This window comes from Bacillus rossius, chromosome 8 (assembly GCF_032445375.1).
Source record: "Bacillus rossius redtenbacheri isolate Brsri chromosome 8, Brsri_v3, whole genome shotgun sequence".
In the NCBI taxonomy this organism is placed as follows: domain Eukaryota; kingdom Metazoa; phylum Arthropoda; class Insecta; order Phasmatodea; family Bacillidae; genus Bacillus; species Bacillus rossius.
Genome location: NC_086336.1, coordinates 57,813,736 through 57,831,294, shown reverse-complemented (window position 1 = coordinate 57,831,294; position 17,559 = coordinate 57,813,736). Strand labels below are relative to the sequence as shown.

The following is a 17,559-nucleotide window of genomic DNA, read 5'->3' as shown; positions in this document are numbered from 1 at the left end:
TAATTTAATCTTGTGTATTAAAAGTACTGGTCCAGTAAATGTTACAGTACGGTACTAAGTTGACTAGCGTAGTCGCGGCAGCCATCATTATTTCTCGTGTTTTCTTTTTTCCGACGCAAATTTCTATAACCACACTTTTTACGTTACGTTTACAATATTATTGTTCTTGAGGTGATTTGCGATGACCAGGCTAACGTCGTTTAAGTTTTCCAAATGGAGAAAAGATAATGACGACCCGGATGACCCAGAACCACCCCAAAAAAACCGTCTAAAGTTTCTTCTAACGAGCAGCATTCTTCCAAGAAAACAGCAACTGCAGACAGCGGGTTTTGTAATGTAGATAGGTAACTTAATTCACATTCGCCTTTTTTTGATGTCCTATTAAAAAGTTTTACTTATTAAAAATGTTAGGTTATGTCTACCACAAAAATATGTTATGTGGCCTTATGCTGAATGTTCGTCATCTTTATAATATTTTTTTTAAAATGAAGGTTAGTGTACACTTAAAAAGGAATATAGTCTTTTTGAAATTTAGATGTAACTTCTTCACGAATTAAAAGTTGGTATATATATAAGCTAAGCTATATAATGTTTTAATTTTACATATGGCTGGAGAATCTTTCTTTCTCACCACTCAGTTAAAGACCAAAATGCTGGTCATCGGTTCATTTTAATTGAAAACAATTATTTCTGTATGAGGTTCGGTTCGGCTCGGTTCGAAACCAGAGAACTGAGGTTCGTCCAGCTCTAGAAAATTGTAGGTATACCTAAACTATATTATAAAGGTAATGGTAATGGCACAAACATAAGATAAACTATGCTGCATTTTGTCAATTAGCATAACTACTCTATCATTTCCAACTTTCAATAATATAACATTGCAGAAAAAAACAACTTTTTTTAAATGGTGTCTGCTATACAAACGTACAGCAAAACCCCTTATTTGCACTTTTCATGGGGACAAAGTAAAAAAGTGTAAAAAGCGGGAAAGTGTAAATAAAGGGAAAAGTATAAAAAGGAGTACAGTTTACCTTATTTAGAATTTTTTTCCTTTTGTTTAATAGCACATACTACAATGCAGGTACAAACACACTAACAACAAATTTTACTTTAGTATTTAATCAATTATTAATTTACCACATTTGACAAAAATAAATAAAGAATGAAAGCCAAAATGTTTTTCTGATTACTTCCTAAAAAATAAATTTGAAATTTTCTTCTGCTTGCTTTTTTAGCTGTTCAAGGAGATTATTTGCCTCTCCAAATTATAAATACAGTTGCAACCGGCAGGGTTTATAACAAATACGGGCTACATACACATTGCTCACAGTAAAAAATTTTTTTAAGAAAAGGCCGCAAATTGATGAATATTTACCGTCAATAGCGCGCCAAACGCGGAGAAAGGTCATTGTACTCGGTCAGCTGCTGTAACGACGCGGCGGCGCATGCGCACTCTATGCTCCGCCCAGACTCATGACGCCATCAGCCGCCAACCAATAGATGCGAGCTTAGCGGAAAAAAATATAAGCTCCACCTCCCGTGTACCAATTTTATCCAGTTCTAATACCAGTTTATTGGTATACGCACCAGTTTTCTCGCTGCCGTGACATGTTCAAGTTTACGTTTATCATGATGTCTTGATACCAATAATTAATTATTTACGATCCCCAGAAATAAATGGTTAGTTTAAAAAATATGGCGTCAACTGTACAATACTTCCCAAATTATAAAAGACGTATAAAACAGTTACCAAGACACCGCTCATTTTATCTTGTGAAGTTTATGTCTCGTACCAGTATTTCGGCTAAGTTGTGACATAAATACAGTAACAGAACTTACAAGCAGCCATGTTTGTACATTCATGAGTTTACGTTTTTCCCTCGTGCATTTTAGATTGTCTCTTGCTATAATTACTCGTACTTTTACACGCCTAGGCTTAAATTATTACATGTTTAGAAATAAAAGCAACTTTTCATGTTATAAAATATGTATATTTTGCTATTTAAAATGTTCATTGCCTACTAGCTCCACGGTATTTTCTGGTTGTTTATGGTTGTTACGTGACGTAAATAGCGGGATTGATTCGATTTTTGAGACGTAATTCGCGGGAAAGTATTGTATTGGACTATATGGGAACCAAACGGGACCTGAAGAATATAGTGCAAATAACGGGAAAACGTAAATAACGGTAACGTAAATAAGGGGTTTCGCTGTATTTTATTGAAAACATAGGAAGGATTAATTTAACAGAGAATTAGACAGATGCAAACTTACGTGTGTGGTTTTTGAGGTTATTTGTCTCTATTTTATATCAGGTGTATACACTATGCACTTATTTTATAATTATATAAATACACATGTGATTTTTTTTAATACATAGGCCTATGTAATTTTTTAAAATGTGTGATTTTTTTTAATAACATGTGGTGAAGTTTAGTGTGGGACTGGGATTCGAGATTCGATGACAAACACTGAGGATTCGAACAAGGATTCGGATTCGACCAAAATGTGGATTCGTCCCATCCCTACATTCAGCCCATCATGGGCAGTCTCCCTGTTAACAGGGTGCGGGAAGCACGACCATTTCAGAGTGTCGCAGTTGATTTTGGAGGTCCCTTTTCAATCAAAAGCTCTCAACTTCGTAATGCCCGCATACTCAAGGCATATTTGTGCTTGTTTGTTTGCCTTGCTACTAAGGCCGTTCACTTAGAGGTAGTTTCTTCATTGTCTACTAATGCATTTTTGAATGCTTTTTATAGATTTGTTTCTATGAGGGGTTTATGCAAGGATGTCTACAGCGATTGCGGTACAAACTTCTTTGGCGCACGTCGCTACCTTTCAGAAATGGAACAATTTCTTGGAGACCCAACCAATTCAAATAAGGTTGCTACTCAGCTGGCAAACAAGGGTATTCAGTGGCACCTAAACCCTCCTGCTGCACCACACTTTGGGGAGATTTGGGAAGCTGGTGTGAAGGCTGCCAAACACTACCTGAAGAGAGTTGTTGGTCAGCAAAGTTTAACCTTTGAAGAGCTGACAACGTTGTTTGTCCAAATTGAGGCAATCTTGAACTCTCGCCCACTGTGCGAGATCTCATCCGATCCTAATGATCTTGATGTGTTGACTCCTGCCCATTTCATGATTGGGGAAACATTGTTGGCTCCACCATCTGCAAATCTGACAGACCTTTCAATGAAGAGACTGGACCGGTATCAACTTCTTCAGCAGTCTATTCAACATTTCTGGCTGCGGTGGTCCAAGGAGTATCTGAACACCCTCCAGCTACGAGTGAAGTGGAAAACCAGGGGCACAGTCCTCAAAGTAGGAGACCTTGTAGTAGTAAAGGAAAACAATCTTCCACCGCTTCAATGGCAACTTGGTCGCGTTCTGACTCTCTATCCAGGAAAGGATGGAGTTTCTAGAGTAGCTGACATAAAAACTGCCCATGGTTTGCTCAAGAGGCCAGTGGTGAAGCTATGTCACCTTCCTGCTGAGTGAATTGTGCCGTGTATCTGATGGGTGTATATAATGTCATTAAGGTTGTAGGCTCAAGAGTTGACTGAAAATTTGTATAATTTTGGTGGGCGGTATGTTTTGTATAAACTAGTCTATAAATTATGTTAGTAAGTAATTTAACTTTGAGATGTTGGTGACACTGACTGTGGAAGAATACCGTTACCAGGCGCCATTATCCGACTGTTCGGTTCGTGGTTTTAGAGAGTTCGTTATGTGCGGAATTTTGGAGTAACTTCGGTGGTTGGTTGAATATTACCGGGAACAATGGGTGTGCCGTGCACACAATACGTGTTGTGGGATGTAGGACTGGTGCGGTGACGTGTGTATGGACAATTCTGTGGACTTATATCAGTCGCAATTACCTGCATGGTCCTCCGGTGGAAGCATGGATTCAACTTTAGAACAAGGGAGCGGTACCGTTCAATGGTAAACACAAGTCTTGTGTTTTTACATAAGCCGTGTTCGTGTATGGTTTTGATGCTCAAAATTGATCTCGGGTATACTTCGCACTAAGTTTCTTCTCATTTGTGCGCCGGGGTTTGTTCAAGTGGCTACATCGTGTTCCTCCACTCCATTATGCCAATACCGTATTTATTGAATGCAAGCAAACTCAAACTTTTGCACTCTACGAAAAATAAAAATAATATGATGCCGAATTCTAAGTACTGTGCACATTTGGCCGGATATGAGAACGCATTTATTGTATTTTGCGACAAGTGTATAAAATATTATATCAAAGCAAAAGAATAACCTAATATCTTGTATTTATGCAAGTTGCGTCATATACGGTAAAATGTAAACAAAACCAACCTGGTTTGTCCAGGTTAGCTTCCTTAACGAAGATCATACATTTCCCAGACTGTGAGAAGTTTTGTTTTGTGTAAAGCTAAACACATATGTTAGCGGCTAGCAAATTTATCTTACCCTAGTTGTTTATTTTGTGTAACTTCGTAAATAGCAAGAGAATAAGCAAATAATGATTTTGCAGGTACGAAATTAGTCTGCGCAGCGAGACTGGGAGTGTGCGGGCATGCGTGACTATCATGCAGCCAGCATCTGTTGTTTGATGTCACGAACCGCGACAGCATTCCCAACGTAGTGGCATTCCACTGCTGATATTTATTCGCGCGCCAAGTTTAGTTGATTGTTTTCGTAACAGCCTGTATGTAGTATGTTGCAACATATTTCTGTCTAGAGTTTGAAAATGCCGAATAATACTTTGAGTGCTCGAGACCGAGCATATCAGTATCAGAAACATGGGTTTTATTGTACTGACAATAGCACAGTGATGTGCAAATTTTGCAACTGTAAAGTTTCATGGGGAAGAAAAGATTCCATTGACAAACACCTATAAAGTCGGCTAAGCATGTGGCTGTAAATATTGTGTCAGTTTTAATGGGACTGTCTTTAAACCATTCAGAATTTGCAAAAGGTACACTTAAGTCCATCTGGCTTCCATGTGCAAATGCAGACAGCGAAAGGTTTTTTTCCAAAGTATAACACTGTTCTTTCTGATCATCGCCACAGCCTCTCTCAGGAAAACTTATAATTACTAAGTGAAATGTGTTTTGAAGTATAAAAGATTGTAAAGTACTCTGCTTTAACACTGTGTTTTCTATAGTTTGCACATATGAATTTTTTTAAATGTCATTTTTGTATAACTCTTTTGGATTTAATTGGCTGTTATTATGCATATTAATCTAATCCTAGTATACATGGATTGTTTATTAAATACAGCAAAACCCCTTATTTGCACTTTTCATGGGGACAAAGTAAAAAAGTGTAAAAAGCGGGAAAGTGTAAATAAAGGAAAAAGTATAAAAAGGAGTACTGCTTACATTATTTAGTATTTTTTTCCTTTTGTTTAATAGCACATACTATAATGCAGGTACAAACACACTAACAACAAATTTTAATTTAGTATTTAATCAATTATTAATTTACCACATTTGAAAAAAATAAAAAAAGAATGAAAGCCAAAATGTTTTTCTGATTACTTCCTAACAAAAAAATCTGAAATTTTCTTCTGCTTGCTTTTTTGGCTGTTCAAGGAGATTATTTGCCTCTTCAAATTATAAATACAGTTGCAACCTGCAGCGTTTATAACAAATACACATTGCGTCACAGTAAAAAATTTAAAAAAAAAAAAAGCCGCAAATGGATGAAAATTTATCGTCAATAACGCACCATACTCGGCCTGCTGTTGTTACGGCGCGGCGTAGCCGCCGGCTCGCTCGCTCTGTTCTCTGAGATGCGCAGTATAACTCACTCAACGCTCCACCCAGACTCGTGACCTTCCATCAGCAGCCAGCCAATAGATGCGAGCTTAGCGGAAAAAAATATAAGCTCCACCTCCCGTGTACCAGTTTTGTCCAGTTCTAATACCACTCTTGGTAGGTTTCACAGAGCCGCCGTACCTGGCACCTTCACCAGCTGCGTGGCGACCTGCGAGGACAGAGTCGTGGGCACGCTCACGCGGCTCGTCACCGGCTCGATGTGGCTCACTGGGCCGTCCCCGTGGGCCGGCTTGGCAGACGCCACAGCTGCGACACCCAGAAACATCCCCCCATCAGCGCTGTGGCAGCACCCAGCAGTTTCCCTGCCGCACTGATGACGTGGGAAAACACTTTCATACTTCAAACAAATAACGAGATACATACTGATTAAATAATGAGTCAGGACCTTAGAAGTAAGAAATTATACGGTAGAATGAAGATCTGCCAGAGTTGCAAGTGATTCTTATGTCATGCTCTGCTTTCAATTTGTTTTTATATAAAAAAAAAACATGTTTTCAGGTACCAAGTGTGTCAAATTATCTGAATTGTAATCAAATTATATAATTATAAAACATATCAGTATTTTAACACTAAGAATACATGCATTAAAGCCAAAACCCATTATAATTTTGCACCCCTCAAATGTATTCCAGTGATAATGAATGTCAAATTTGTAGGGTTGTGCGAGAATAAGATTTAGGCCTCGAGAAATTTTCAAGAATGAAAATATTTTTCTCGCGAGAAATGAGACGAGAATGAGAAATTTTTAAAAAAATCAAGATTTACTCTAGATATCAATTTCAAAATATATTGTTCTGTACATAAAACTGTTGTTTATCATATAGAATGTCAATTTAGTTGCCTGTGCACAACTGACAAGCACCACATGTTATGTAAGCCTACACTAAATTATAAATAAACATTCACTCAGTTAGGTAAAAGTCTAGTAGCTAACATGTTAATTGTGGTTCCCGTTGACTTATCGCCACTTTTTGTGTAATACTGCCACACTGATGTGTCCACATCTTCCATTTTACCGTAAAATCAAAGTTTAATTTGACAACAAAGTTTACTTCTGTTAAACTGTTATATTCCCGCAACACTTTTTTTTCCACTTGGTTACGCCGCAGTTAGAGATAAAGCAGTATTAGGAAATTATTCTCATATTCCTAATAACATTTTATAGGCGTCACGTTATTTATTCATACCCGCAGAGTAGCTCGCGTAAACGGGAAACTCTGGTACTGTAATGAAAACAAAGAAATTGATACTAGGGAGGCTTTGGCGGGATTCATTACTCGTGACGTCTTACGACTGAGTGAAACAAAGGTGGAAAAGGAAATGGGATGAACATACTATTTATTCTGCCTTTTCAACGGGTTAGAACACACACATTCACGTAGTTTTACGTAATACAAGGGCGTGAATTGTTCTACGTTTTCAATGGTTCAATCCATTCCTTTACATTCCAGTCCATTTAACAATCACATGACTTGCGCAGTCGTTTATTGGAAATGAAATAAGAAACGGAACCGCAAAGCAGACTCGGTCTGGCAGCATGACCACCATTCCCTTTTGTTCCTTAAAAAGTAAATTTTGTATTTTGCCGTAGTAATCAACATTTCAGTATGCTATTAAATAGTGGTGCACCGATATGACTTTACCGATTACCGATTCGATTACCGATTATGAGAGCAAGAATCGGCAGATACCGATTCAGTTACCGATTATAATGAACAAATTTTTTTAAGTGTAATAATGCACACAAAATTTTTTATTCCCATGTGAATTTAATAACAAAGTTAGGTAAAATCGAGAATACAGTTATAATAGCAGTATAAAAATATATAAAATACACTATTAAGTCATTGCAAAGTGTAAATTAAATTAACTTCTATTTATATTTGTTATTGTAAACAACTTGAACTACAGTCTAATAATTGTAATTTACAGTGGGTAAGTTTTTGTTGCGGAAAACTAGCATTATTATCGACTATCACATAAGGTTGCATCGAGAAATTACCGTTTAACAATGTAAACATGTTGCTATATTTTGTTCACTTGAGTTTATAGAAAAATGTTTCCACACTTCACTTTTTTTCTCCCTAGTCGCCATCTCACTATAATTATATAAAAATGACTCAAAACCAATTGTAGCACATGTGATTTTATTAATGTTGACTGAATGTATAAAATTATAAATACTTTTTCATTTTTCACGTCACATACAAATAACACAACAACGGATAATGTTACCAAAGACGACGAAGACAAAGAAGACGACCATAACGAGTTTGTAAAACGCAGTGATAAACTCTGAAAGGTATCGGGACCACGATTTTGAACCGCTACTATCTACTCGAAAAGATCGATTCTCATAGAATACACTGCAACTGCTTGTGGTATTTTGATTGCGTGCCATCTATTTTACGTCTCTGGCTATAGGTAATGTACAAGGCCACTAAACAAAAGACAGAACAAAAGACGAAACGTAAATAAACGTGTAGGAAAAATGCATTTTTTATTGTTCGAGGCAATGAGATTTATTAAACTTAACGAAATATCTCTAATCTTGATATGACGGAGTTATATGAATTTTGTAATATATACAAATATTACCGTATTTCGTCCTAAAATGTGTGACAAAATATTACACGGTAAAAACCTACTTAATTACGCAGGGACGTAGATAATCGGCAAAGTAATCGTTAAGATAATCGCCGATTACGATTAATCGGTAAGTACCCATAATCGCCGATTACGATTCATCGGTATCCGCATCGGTGCACCACTACTATTAAACATTACCAAACAAAATATTAAGACTAAATTAAAGGTAATGCTTTTAATAACTTTACCGTAATAACGTGTATGTAAATAAAACCAATTTTGTAGGTTAGGTTCAAACGTATTTTATTATGTATTACGCTTACGTAATTTAAAAATTAAATACGGCAGTTTTTCTTTCAGGATAAATTGGAATTTCATATGACAGTTTTTATTCACAGTTTCGGTTATTGATAAAGGTTTTGGATGGTTGACTATCGGCTAGTCTAATATATCTTAATGATTGCATCATGTTTGCTTTTTGTTCCGCCAAATCATTTTTCGTCCAAACAGGCAGACGCGTTTGGTATTTTTAAAACATTTAAACTAAAATAATGGAAGTGTGTGTGTAATGTTCAACATATAAAAATACAACTATCAATATCAAATTTAGTTTCCATACCAAATTGAGTTGTTACCGGTACCAAAAAAAATTCTCGTTTTTTTTCGAGAAATTATTTTTCTCGCTCGCTGTTCGAGAATGAAATATTTCTTGAAATTTTTCTCGAGGTTCGAGATCTCGCACAACACTACAAATTTGGTTACTTCCCACAGACATGGACAGTAGTGGGAGGCTGACCAACCTTCTTTGGTGTCCAACACTCGCAGAGCGACGGCCGGGGACAGAGCGACGGCAGGTGCGGCACTCTCTGCAGCCACCTGCACCACTGGCTTCTCCGCGCTGCTCGCTGCTTCTGGGGCCGCCACAGCTGGCATCAGTGGCACGACTGGCCCTGAACACAATTGCATGCTTACTGTAGCTTACTCTCACCACTTGTCATCACTGTGGTGTCTCTCTCACTCTTAGTTTGTAGTGCCGAATAAATGTTGCCCAATGTTGACACATTCATACCACCCGGCTTAACATTAAAAATCTTATTTCGTGTACCACTCCTAACTATAAACACTTTTAATATTCTTTAATTTTACTAACTGTTGATTTTTCTAAGACCATAAATGTGTATATGACAGTATTATTGCAGTTAGAAAGAAAATTCAATGGTAAAAACCAATTATTAATTTCCAGGGGAAAATACAGTAGGACCCCGATTTTACATTACCGCATTCTACGTTTTCCAATTATTTGCACCAATTTATTTCAGACCCGTTTTAACATCATTTAATGCAATGCAACAAATTCCCATTGATTACAACATGCCTATAATCTGATTCCCGCAATTAACGCTGTTTGTTTATGCTATACCTACATAAATTCGTTATTCCCACGTTCGTCATGGACATCTTACCTATGAAGTGTGAAATACCAAATCAAAAATTAGGTTGGGAACACGCGTTGTAGCTCGTGAATTTTTCGAAGTGCTTTTTCATTAAAAACGGTACTGACAGGCTGCCAACACTGGCCTAATAAAGGCAGACTTCGAGAAAATGTTAGCACGCGATGCTGGCGCTACAGATTATAGGAATTCCTATTGTTCATCACTAACTTATACATTCAGGATTACGTACTGTATACATTTCCGACAAATCTTTGTCAATGTCTGTTAATAATAATGTGGTCGGCAACAAATAATATTGTGAATAAGGGAAAACCTTGCTTTTTTTCCGTGAGTAAATGACTGTTTTTATCTCTACGTATTTTAAAAACATGGCAGCATATAAAAAACGGAAAACATTTTCGATTAATGAAAAACTCAACTTTTAAAAATGTGTGGACAAGCACAAAGGTACTCGCGTTTCACGTGTCAGTTTGCACATGAAGGAGAAGCAACCTGATGGAGATGATGGTGATGGTTATGAAGATGAAGATGAAGAAATCCCTATGCATCACACGCATGAAGCTCTTGAAGCTGTTTCTGTTTTGAGGAATTACTTTTCCGGGTTCAACTGTCCAGACATTCTGTTTGACCAGTTGGGCAACGGCGACACTCTTTTTAAGATTTTAAACAAAAACATATAATAATGAACCACACTAGAAGTGTTAAACCTTATTAGAATTTGTTCACTGACAAAATGTGTGATGGCGTATTTTGAAAATATCTGCAATCACTAGAGGCACGATTATATGGTAATGCGCGATAAAATGAAATAACACCGAAAACCGCTTGAAAACACGAAATAAAACGTATTTGTGTGAAATCCGCGATATGTCACGAAATTTCGTCTATCCTGATTATTTATGTTTTTTTTTCCATTCTGTTAAGGGCAATTCACTATCTTCAGCACAATCAAATATTTCTGACAGTAACTAGCAGCCATATAGGTATATTATCTGCGACGGTGATTCATTATAGATTTTAAAATGAAGTCTCGGAATTAACATAATATTTTCTGTACACTGTAATCTTGTGTACCATAATAATTTAAGATGTTGATAACTATGATACAATGGCCGCCGTTCACTTTCTGTAAATACAAAAATAACAAACGTCCAAAATATGATTTTCTAAGATTACGTTTTTAATCATTATACACTAAAGCGCATTGCTTTTACTGTTTATTTAAAATGAAGTACGTAGAGTACGAAAATAAAATTAACCCTGCTTAACGTAACGATTGTAAATAATTAATAGTACATGTTTATGTCGGTATTACTTTTCACGTGCGTATGTTGGTATTCGATATGCGTTTGTATTCGCATCTATTCTCCATTGTTTTGATCTTTCCAGCACGGCAAGTTTTTGCGTATTAAGAGGTTAAATTCTTCCTACGTGATTAAAAAAAATTTTTGATAATGCCTAAAACGAAGGTTTCTGCCAGTAACCGATCGAAAGAATTTTCCAGCGAAGGATTTTATTTCAGTGATAAAATTTTAATGTGCAAATTCTATAACTGCAGGCTAAACTACGAGAGACGCGATACGCTTGTGAAACATGTCGCGAGTGAGAAACATAAGCGTTTGAGGCAAAACTCATCTGTTAAACGACATCCTTGTCTAAGAGTCTTTAATGCCATTAATTTGCTGTTCAACCCAAGAAATGTGAGTAGGGTTAGCATAGAAACTGCAAACCTACAGAAGTCTCTCTGCATAACTTGCCTTCTGTTTCCCATCTTCCCATTGATACATTCATACATGGCTATGTTGCTTTCAAAAAAATAATTGAGGATGAACTTTCATTGCCAGAAACAAGCCAAATTGATGTTGCAAAGGTACTGTGCTCCCTTAAATGGGACTACAGTGAATTTGCTCAAGCCAGTTTAAGGGCAATCTGGTTCCCAACATCAAATGTTGTTCATTTTCCAGTTACTCACTGGTAGTTAGTGACAGAAGACAACGTCTCACTCCAGAAATGCGGAAAATTTAACTATGATAGCATTTCAATAAAACCGTCTTAATAGTAACTTTGGAAGTGTTTAATTGTGTAATTTTGTAGTGTATGCGATTGTAATTAAGTCGTGAAATTTTTAGTAGTTATTTAAAAGTTTGAATTTATGAATTTGCAAATGAACTTAATTATCTATGAATTTGCAAATGAACTTAATTGTAATTAGATCATGAGGTTTTAGTGTTTATTAATATTTGTTTAAATAAATTTGCATGTCGTACAGAAAAGCAAAAAAATTTTGCCGTGGGTATTTTGAGCAAAAAAAATAAAACCATATAACACCGAAATCTTTATTTCTATACACCGAAATTTGTCTTAAAATAACACCACAAAATCATGACTCTAGCAATCACATTTCAAAAGTGATGTCTTGTTCTAATATTTATGTGACAGTTTAAAATTTTGCTACCGATGAACAAAGTTCAACTGAGCTCAACAAATAATGTAAGTTTTTAATGAATCGGTACCCGGGGTTTCAGTTCCGACACCGACGCACTAGCCAGGGCACTTACCCACGGACGCAGGGGGGACATCCTTGATGGGGGTGGCAGTCAAGACCACAGGGACGTTGACCGAGTGGTGGTGGGGAACCATGACCCCGGTGCTGCCCAGCACAGGGATCGTGCTCACGGTGTTGTCACACGTCTGAGCGAGCGACGGATCTGCAGCCACGGCGGGTTCGAACTGAGACTGCAGGGGGGCAGCACCACCACCGCCTGCAGTGCAACCATTACAATTACAGTCACATCTGAAGCACATCCACACTCATTCCAGGTGGGATCTTCAGTATAATCAAAGGATTGCACAATTATGTATGTATTATTACTAAAATACCTAAATATAAAAGATGCAAATACACATTTTTTTTCACATAACTAGGATAGTTTGAAAAATTCAGTTTCACACTACATACATACATAGAGACCCCGAAAAATGGTGAAGCGTGAAATTCACGAAATAACGCGAAAATTTGATACTTTAAACGAATTTTGCGACTTTCCTTTGATTTTGACATAGTCGCGAAATTCACGAATTTTCGCGCGAAGTTCACGAATTTTCACGCGAAATTCACGCTTTTTCGCACAAAATAATGTCCTTATGTCGTAAGTTCTATTTATTTACGCCATCATAAACATAGGCGTGAAATAAACATAGACTGAAAGACTATGTGCCGTGATATTATCTTCGATTTGACACGTTACTAAAATCCACGTATTTTTATTACTCTGTTTACAAGCAGTAAATATTGCCATCGCAAATGAAAACAAAATGTAAAAATTGTCAACAATCGATATGTGCGCACTACCAACATAACAACTTGACTCCACAGTTTTCGTGTTTTGAATAATGGTCGTTTCTGCCGCAAGGCGCACTGGTGTCGATTTTTCTAACCTAATTTAATCGCATCGAGCTAAGATGGCAGTCATTTTTGCGTGCACATTTCCATGAGTGTTTACAACTACCGTCCACATTTTGTAAGTTTTGTGATACAATTGAATTTGTGGCTAAGATGCTGAAAACTTCGACAATGTTTGATCGCGAAAGAGAGATAAAATCGGATGATTTTATATTTTTGATCAGCGGGACAAAATTATGATGTGCAAGTTCTGCAACGTGCAGGTTGATTGTACACGCAAAGACACGTGCAAAAATCATGTGGCAAATTACACACACAAAACAAAACAAAAAAGACAATTATTTTGTCAAGCATTCTACCGTGTCTAAAGAAATCTCGATAGGCGACAGCGTGAATAAAGCAAACAAGCTTGAAAGTGCAGAAAACAAGAATTTTTTTTTCTGATTTTGTTAATATGATGCTGTAAGTTAACATTCCTTTGGAAAAAGCTGATCATCCAGCTATGAGGGAATGGTGTAACACCCATGTTGAAGGTTAGCCTTATTTATTTAGAAATGTTTTCCCCCTCTAATAAAAGTTCATAAGCATATGTAGGCCTACAATATTATCGATTAACTTACCTTTACTTCAAATAAATATGCAAGTACCTCAGATTAACAAACACATAAATAGGATGGATTGCATTGTGAAATGGTGAGCACACCACAATATATTTTTGACTGATTGATTGATGGTTTGACTCTGTAATCCAGCAGTACCTAATCTAGAAAAGGTTAGGTTAGGTTTGGCTAAGAATTGTTTTGAATAAATTAGCCCATTAATATTTTTCAGCGATAACCTTATAAATGCTACCTATTTATAAGTATATTGTAAGTTATGTATACATTTTAGGTGCAGGGGATTTGCCATCATCAGCCAACACTCTTAGAGAAACTTATGTCCCAAAAATTGGCCAGGCAAATAAGGAAGCAGTAAGGCTATGAGGTTTTTTTTACACCGCCAATGGCATAATTTTTTCACAATTTTTTGGGGTCTCTACTGATTGCTTATTTTTACACCGATTTTTTGCACCGCTTGCTAATTTTTACACCGGTTTTTTGCACCGCTTTTGTCATTTTTTTGCACCGCTTTTGTCATTTTTTTACACCGAAATGAGCCAGTTTTATTTACCATTTTCTGGGGTCCCTATACATACATGTATATTATTTATCCGCATATGGGCAGAAAATAATATTTTTCACAGTATAGTACTAAATAATATCATAAAATCTATTGTAAAATTTGTATCACCATTTGTAATAAACAAAAAGCTGCCTAATTATTAAAATAAATACTAAACTATTAAAAAAAATTAAACACTTTATAGTTGTTACACACAGCACATTATAATGTTGGTCACATATTATGTTAGTATCTATTGGGACTCTAAAAAAAATATAATAATAATAATAATTTCAAATTTTTCTTGCTGTGTTACAAATCTATGACTTGCTGTGTGATATGTAGGGGTACTCGAATTTCGTTAATGACAAAATCGCGAAATTTTACTAATGATTTTGGAACTACATTCTAAGCACTTACAAATGTTTCCAAACATACATATTTTGATTTTACAGCATTTCGTTTTCATGAAATAACTGGCGATGCAGCGAAATTCATTACTATTCGCGATATTCTTGTTATTTCACGAAATATCCGCGAAGTGTCAGAATTTTAACGTGATATTAGTATTAAGTTTCACATTAATACTTTTGCCGCAAAACGTATTCGTTTAGTAAACAAAATCATCGTAAGCCATCTTTATTATGAGACGCGCCATAGATAAGTTGAAGCAAAATAAATACCAAACACTCGGCCTGAAAGCGGCAACCATTTAGCAGCGTTCCTACAGGATGTGGATAAAGTTAGCCGTTTGGCCATATTCGTTTCCGTTGCACAGATACTTATCTCTGTTCCGTTGTTGTATTGCTTGTAAAAAATAACAGAGAGGTTATGGGATTTTAACGTCGCAATACATCGGTCATGTGAAATGACCAAATGAGGTTTGAAAAGTTCCTACGTTCCATGTAAATAGTTAAATGCGAACTAAAATAGGTAGATGCGGTTTGTTTTGTTTGAAGTTTACTTGATACTTCACAATGCCTAAGGTCGTATCTGTGTTAGAACGAGCTAAAGAATACGAGCATGAAGGATCCATGGTTTTAATAAAGAAAAGCGGACAATGATGTGTAAATTTTGCAATACGGTAGTAGATTGGAAAAGGAAAGATACTTGTGAAAAACACTGCAAACAGCGAGCATCTCATTTAGAGAAGAAAAAAAGTCAATCACCACCATCAGGTTGTGGACTCAAAAGGCAAGTGACACTCAAGGATAATATTGTTCTCCATAAAGGAAATTAAAGTCAAATTTGCAAGTGATACAGTACGTGCATTTGGTTCTGCAAATATTCCCCTAGAGAAGCTAGATAACCCAGCTATGAGGGAATGGTTAAATGTAGTGGTGCACCGATATGACTTTACCGATTACCGATTCGATTACCGATTATGAGAGCAATAATTGGCAGATACCGATTCAGTTACCGATTATAATGAACAAATTTTTTTAAGTGTAATAATGCACACAAAATTTTTTATTCCCATGTGAATTTAATAACAAAGTTAGGTAAAATCGAGAATACAGTTATAATAGCAGTATAAAAATATATAAAATACACTATTAAGTCATTGCAAAGTGTAAATTAAATTAACTTCTATTTATATTTGTTATTGTAAACAACTTGACACTACAGTCTAATAATTGTAATTTACAGTGGGTAAGTTTTTGTTGCGGAAAACTAGCATTATTATCGACTATCACATAAGGTTGCATCGAGAAATTACCGTTTAACAATGTAAACATGATGCTATATTTTGTTCACTTGAGTTTATAGAAAAATGTTTCCACACTTCACTTTTTTTCTCCCTAGTCGCCATCTCACTATAATTATATAAAAATGACTCAAATCCAATTGTAGCACATGTGATTTTATTAATGTTGACTGAATGTATAAAATTATAAATACTTTTTCATTTTTCACGTCACATACAAATAACACAACAACGGATAATGTTACCAAAGACGACGAAGACAAAGAAGACGACCATAACGAGTTTGTAAAACGCAGTGATAAACTCTGAAAGGTATCGGGACCACGATTTTGAACCGCTACTATCGACTCGAAAAGATCGATTCTTATAGAATACACTGCAACTGCTTGTGGTATTTTGATTGCGTGCCATCTAGTTTACGTCTCTGGCTATAGGTAATGTACAAGGCCACTAAACAAAAGACAGAACAAAAGACTAAACGTAAATAAACGTGTAGGAAAAATGCATTTTTTATTGTTCGAGGCAATGAGATTTATTAAACTTAACGAAATATCTCTAATCTTGATATGACGGAGTTAGATGAATTTTGTAATATATACAAATATTACCGTATTTCGTCCTAAAATGTGTGACAAAATATTACACGGTAAAAACCTACTTAATTACGCAGGGACGTAGATAATCGGCAAAGTAATCGTTAAATAATCGCCGATTACGATTAATCGGTAAGTACCCATAATCGCCGATTACGATTCATCGGTATCCGCATCGGTGCACCACTAGTTAAATGAATACACAAAAGATAGTCAAGGAAACGTGTTACGGTTCTAACGTCCTAATAAACACAATTTTATGGGAAAGAGGCTGTAAAATGTGTAGTAAAACAAAATTATAGTAAATTTAAAAAAAAAAACTTTTGAGCCTAAAATTTTACATGTACTATAATCATTGTAATTAACTAATTTTTTTTAGGGAACCGTTTCTTACATGTATACCAAACTATTTGGCCAAAAAGGCCAATTCTCCTGACAGGAAAAAATTAATTCTATAAAGTTTTGTGCAGGAACATAGCATAGGCCTATTTAATACTCAAAATGTTTAAATACATAAACACAGACTGTAAAATAGTATACACTATTTGTGATGTAAAATTTAAGTAATGTGTATATAATCTACTAGATAACATTTCCACTTCTGTAAGGCTTACGCAAGAATCTAGTGATTGCTGTATCAAGTATCATGTACAGCTTTGTGTGTGTATCATGAAATTAATTACCGTATTGGTCCGAATATAAGGCGACCATTTTTACATAAACGAGAGATGCAAAAATTGGAAGTCGCCTTATTTTCGCACCCAAGACGTCAGAACCGCAAACATTAGTTCCAAGCTGAAAGCTACAGTAGAAACATTGTTTAATAAAACGTTCACAA

The 17,559-nt window shown here is 35.9% G+C and overlaps 1 protein-coding gene across 10 annotated transcripts in view; it reads right to left on the bottom strand.

Moving 5' to 3' along the window:
* LOC134535010 (E3 ubiquitin-protein ligase RBBP6-like) overlaps positions 1-17,559 on the bottom strand; it is a 136,628-nt gene that overhangs the window by 93,104 nt on the left and 25,965 nt on the right. For all 10 annotated transcript variants that reach the window (XM_063373828.1, XM_063373835.1, XM_063373831.1 and 7 more), the window contains exons 12-14: positions 12,415-12,618; positions 9,203-9,352; positions 5,934-6,059 (exon numbers count right to left, since the gene is read on the bottom strand). In XM_063373828.1, coding sequence (XP_063229898.1) covers positions 5,934-6,059; positions 9,203-9,352; positions 12,415-12,618 — 480 coding nt within the window. The remainder of the gene's footprint in view (positions 1-5,933; positions 6,060-9,202; positions 9,353-12,414; positions 12,619-17,559) is intronic.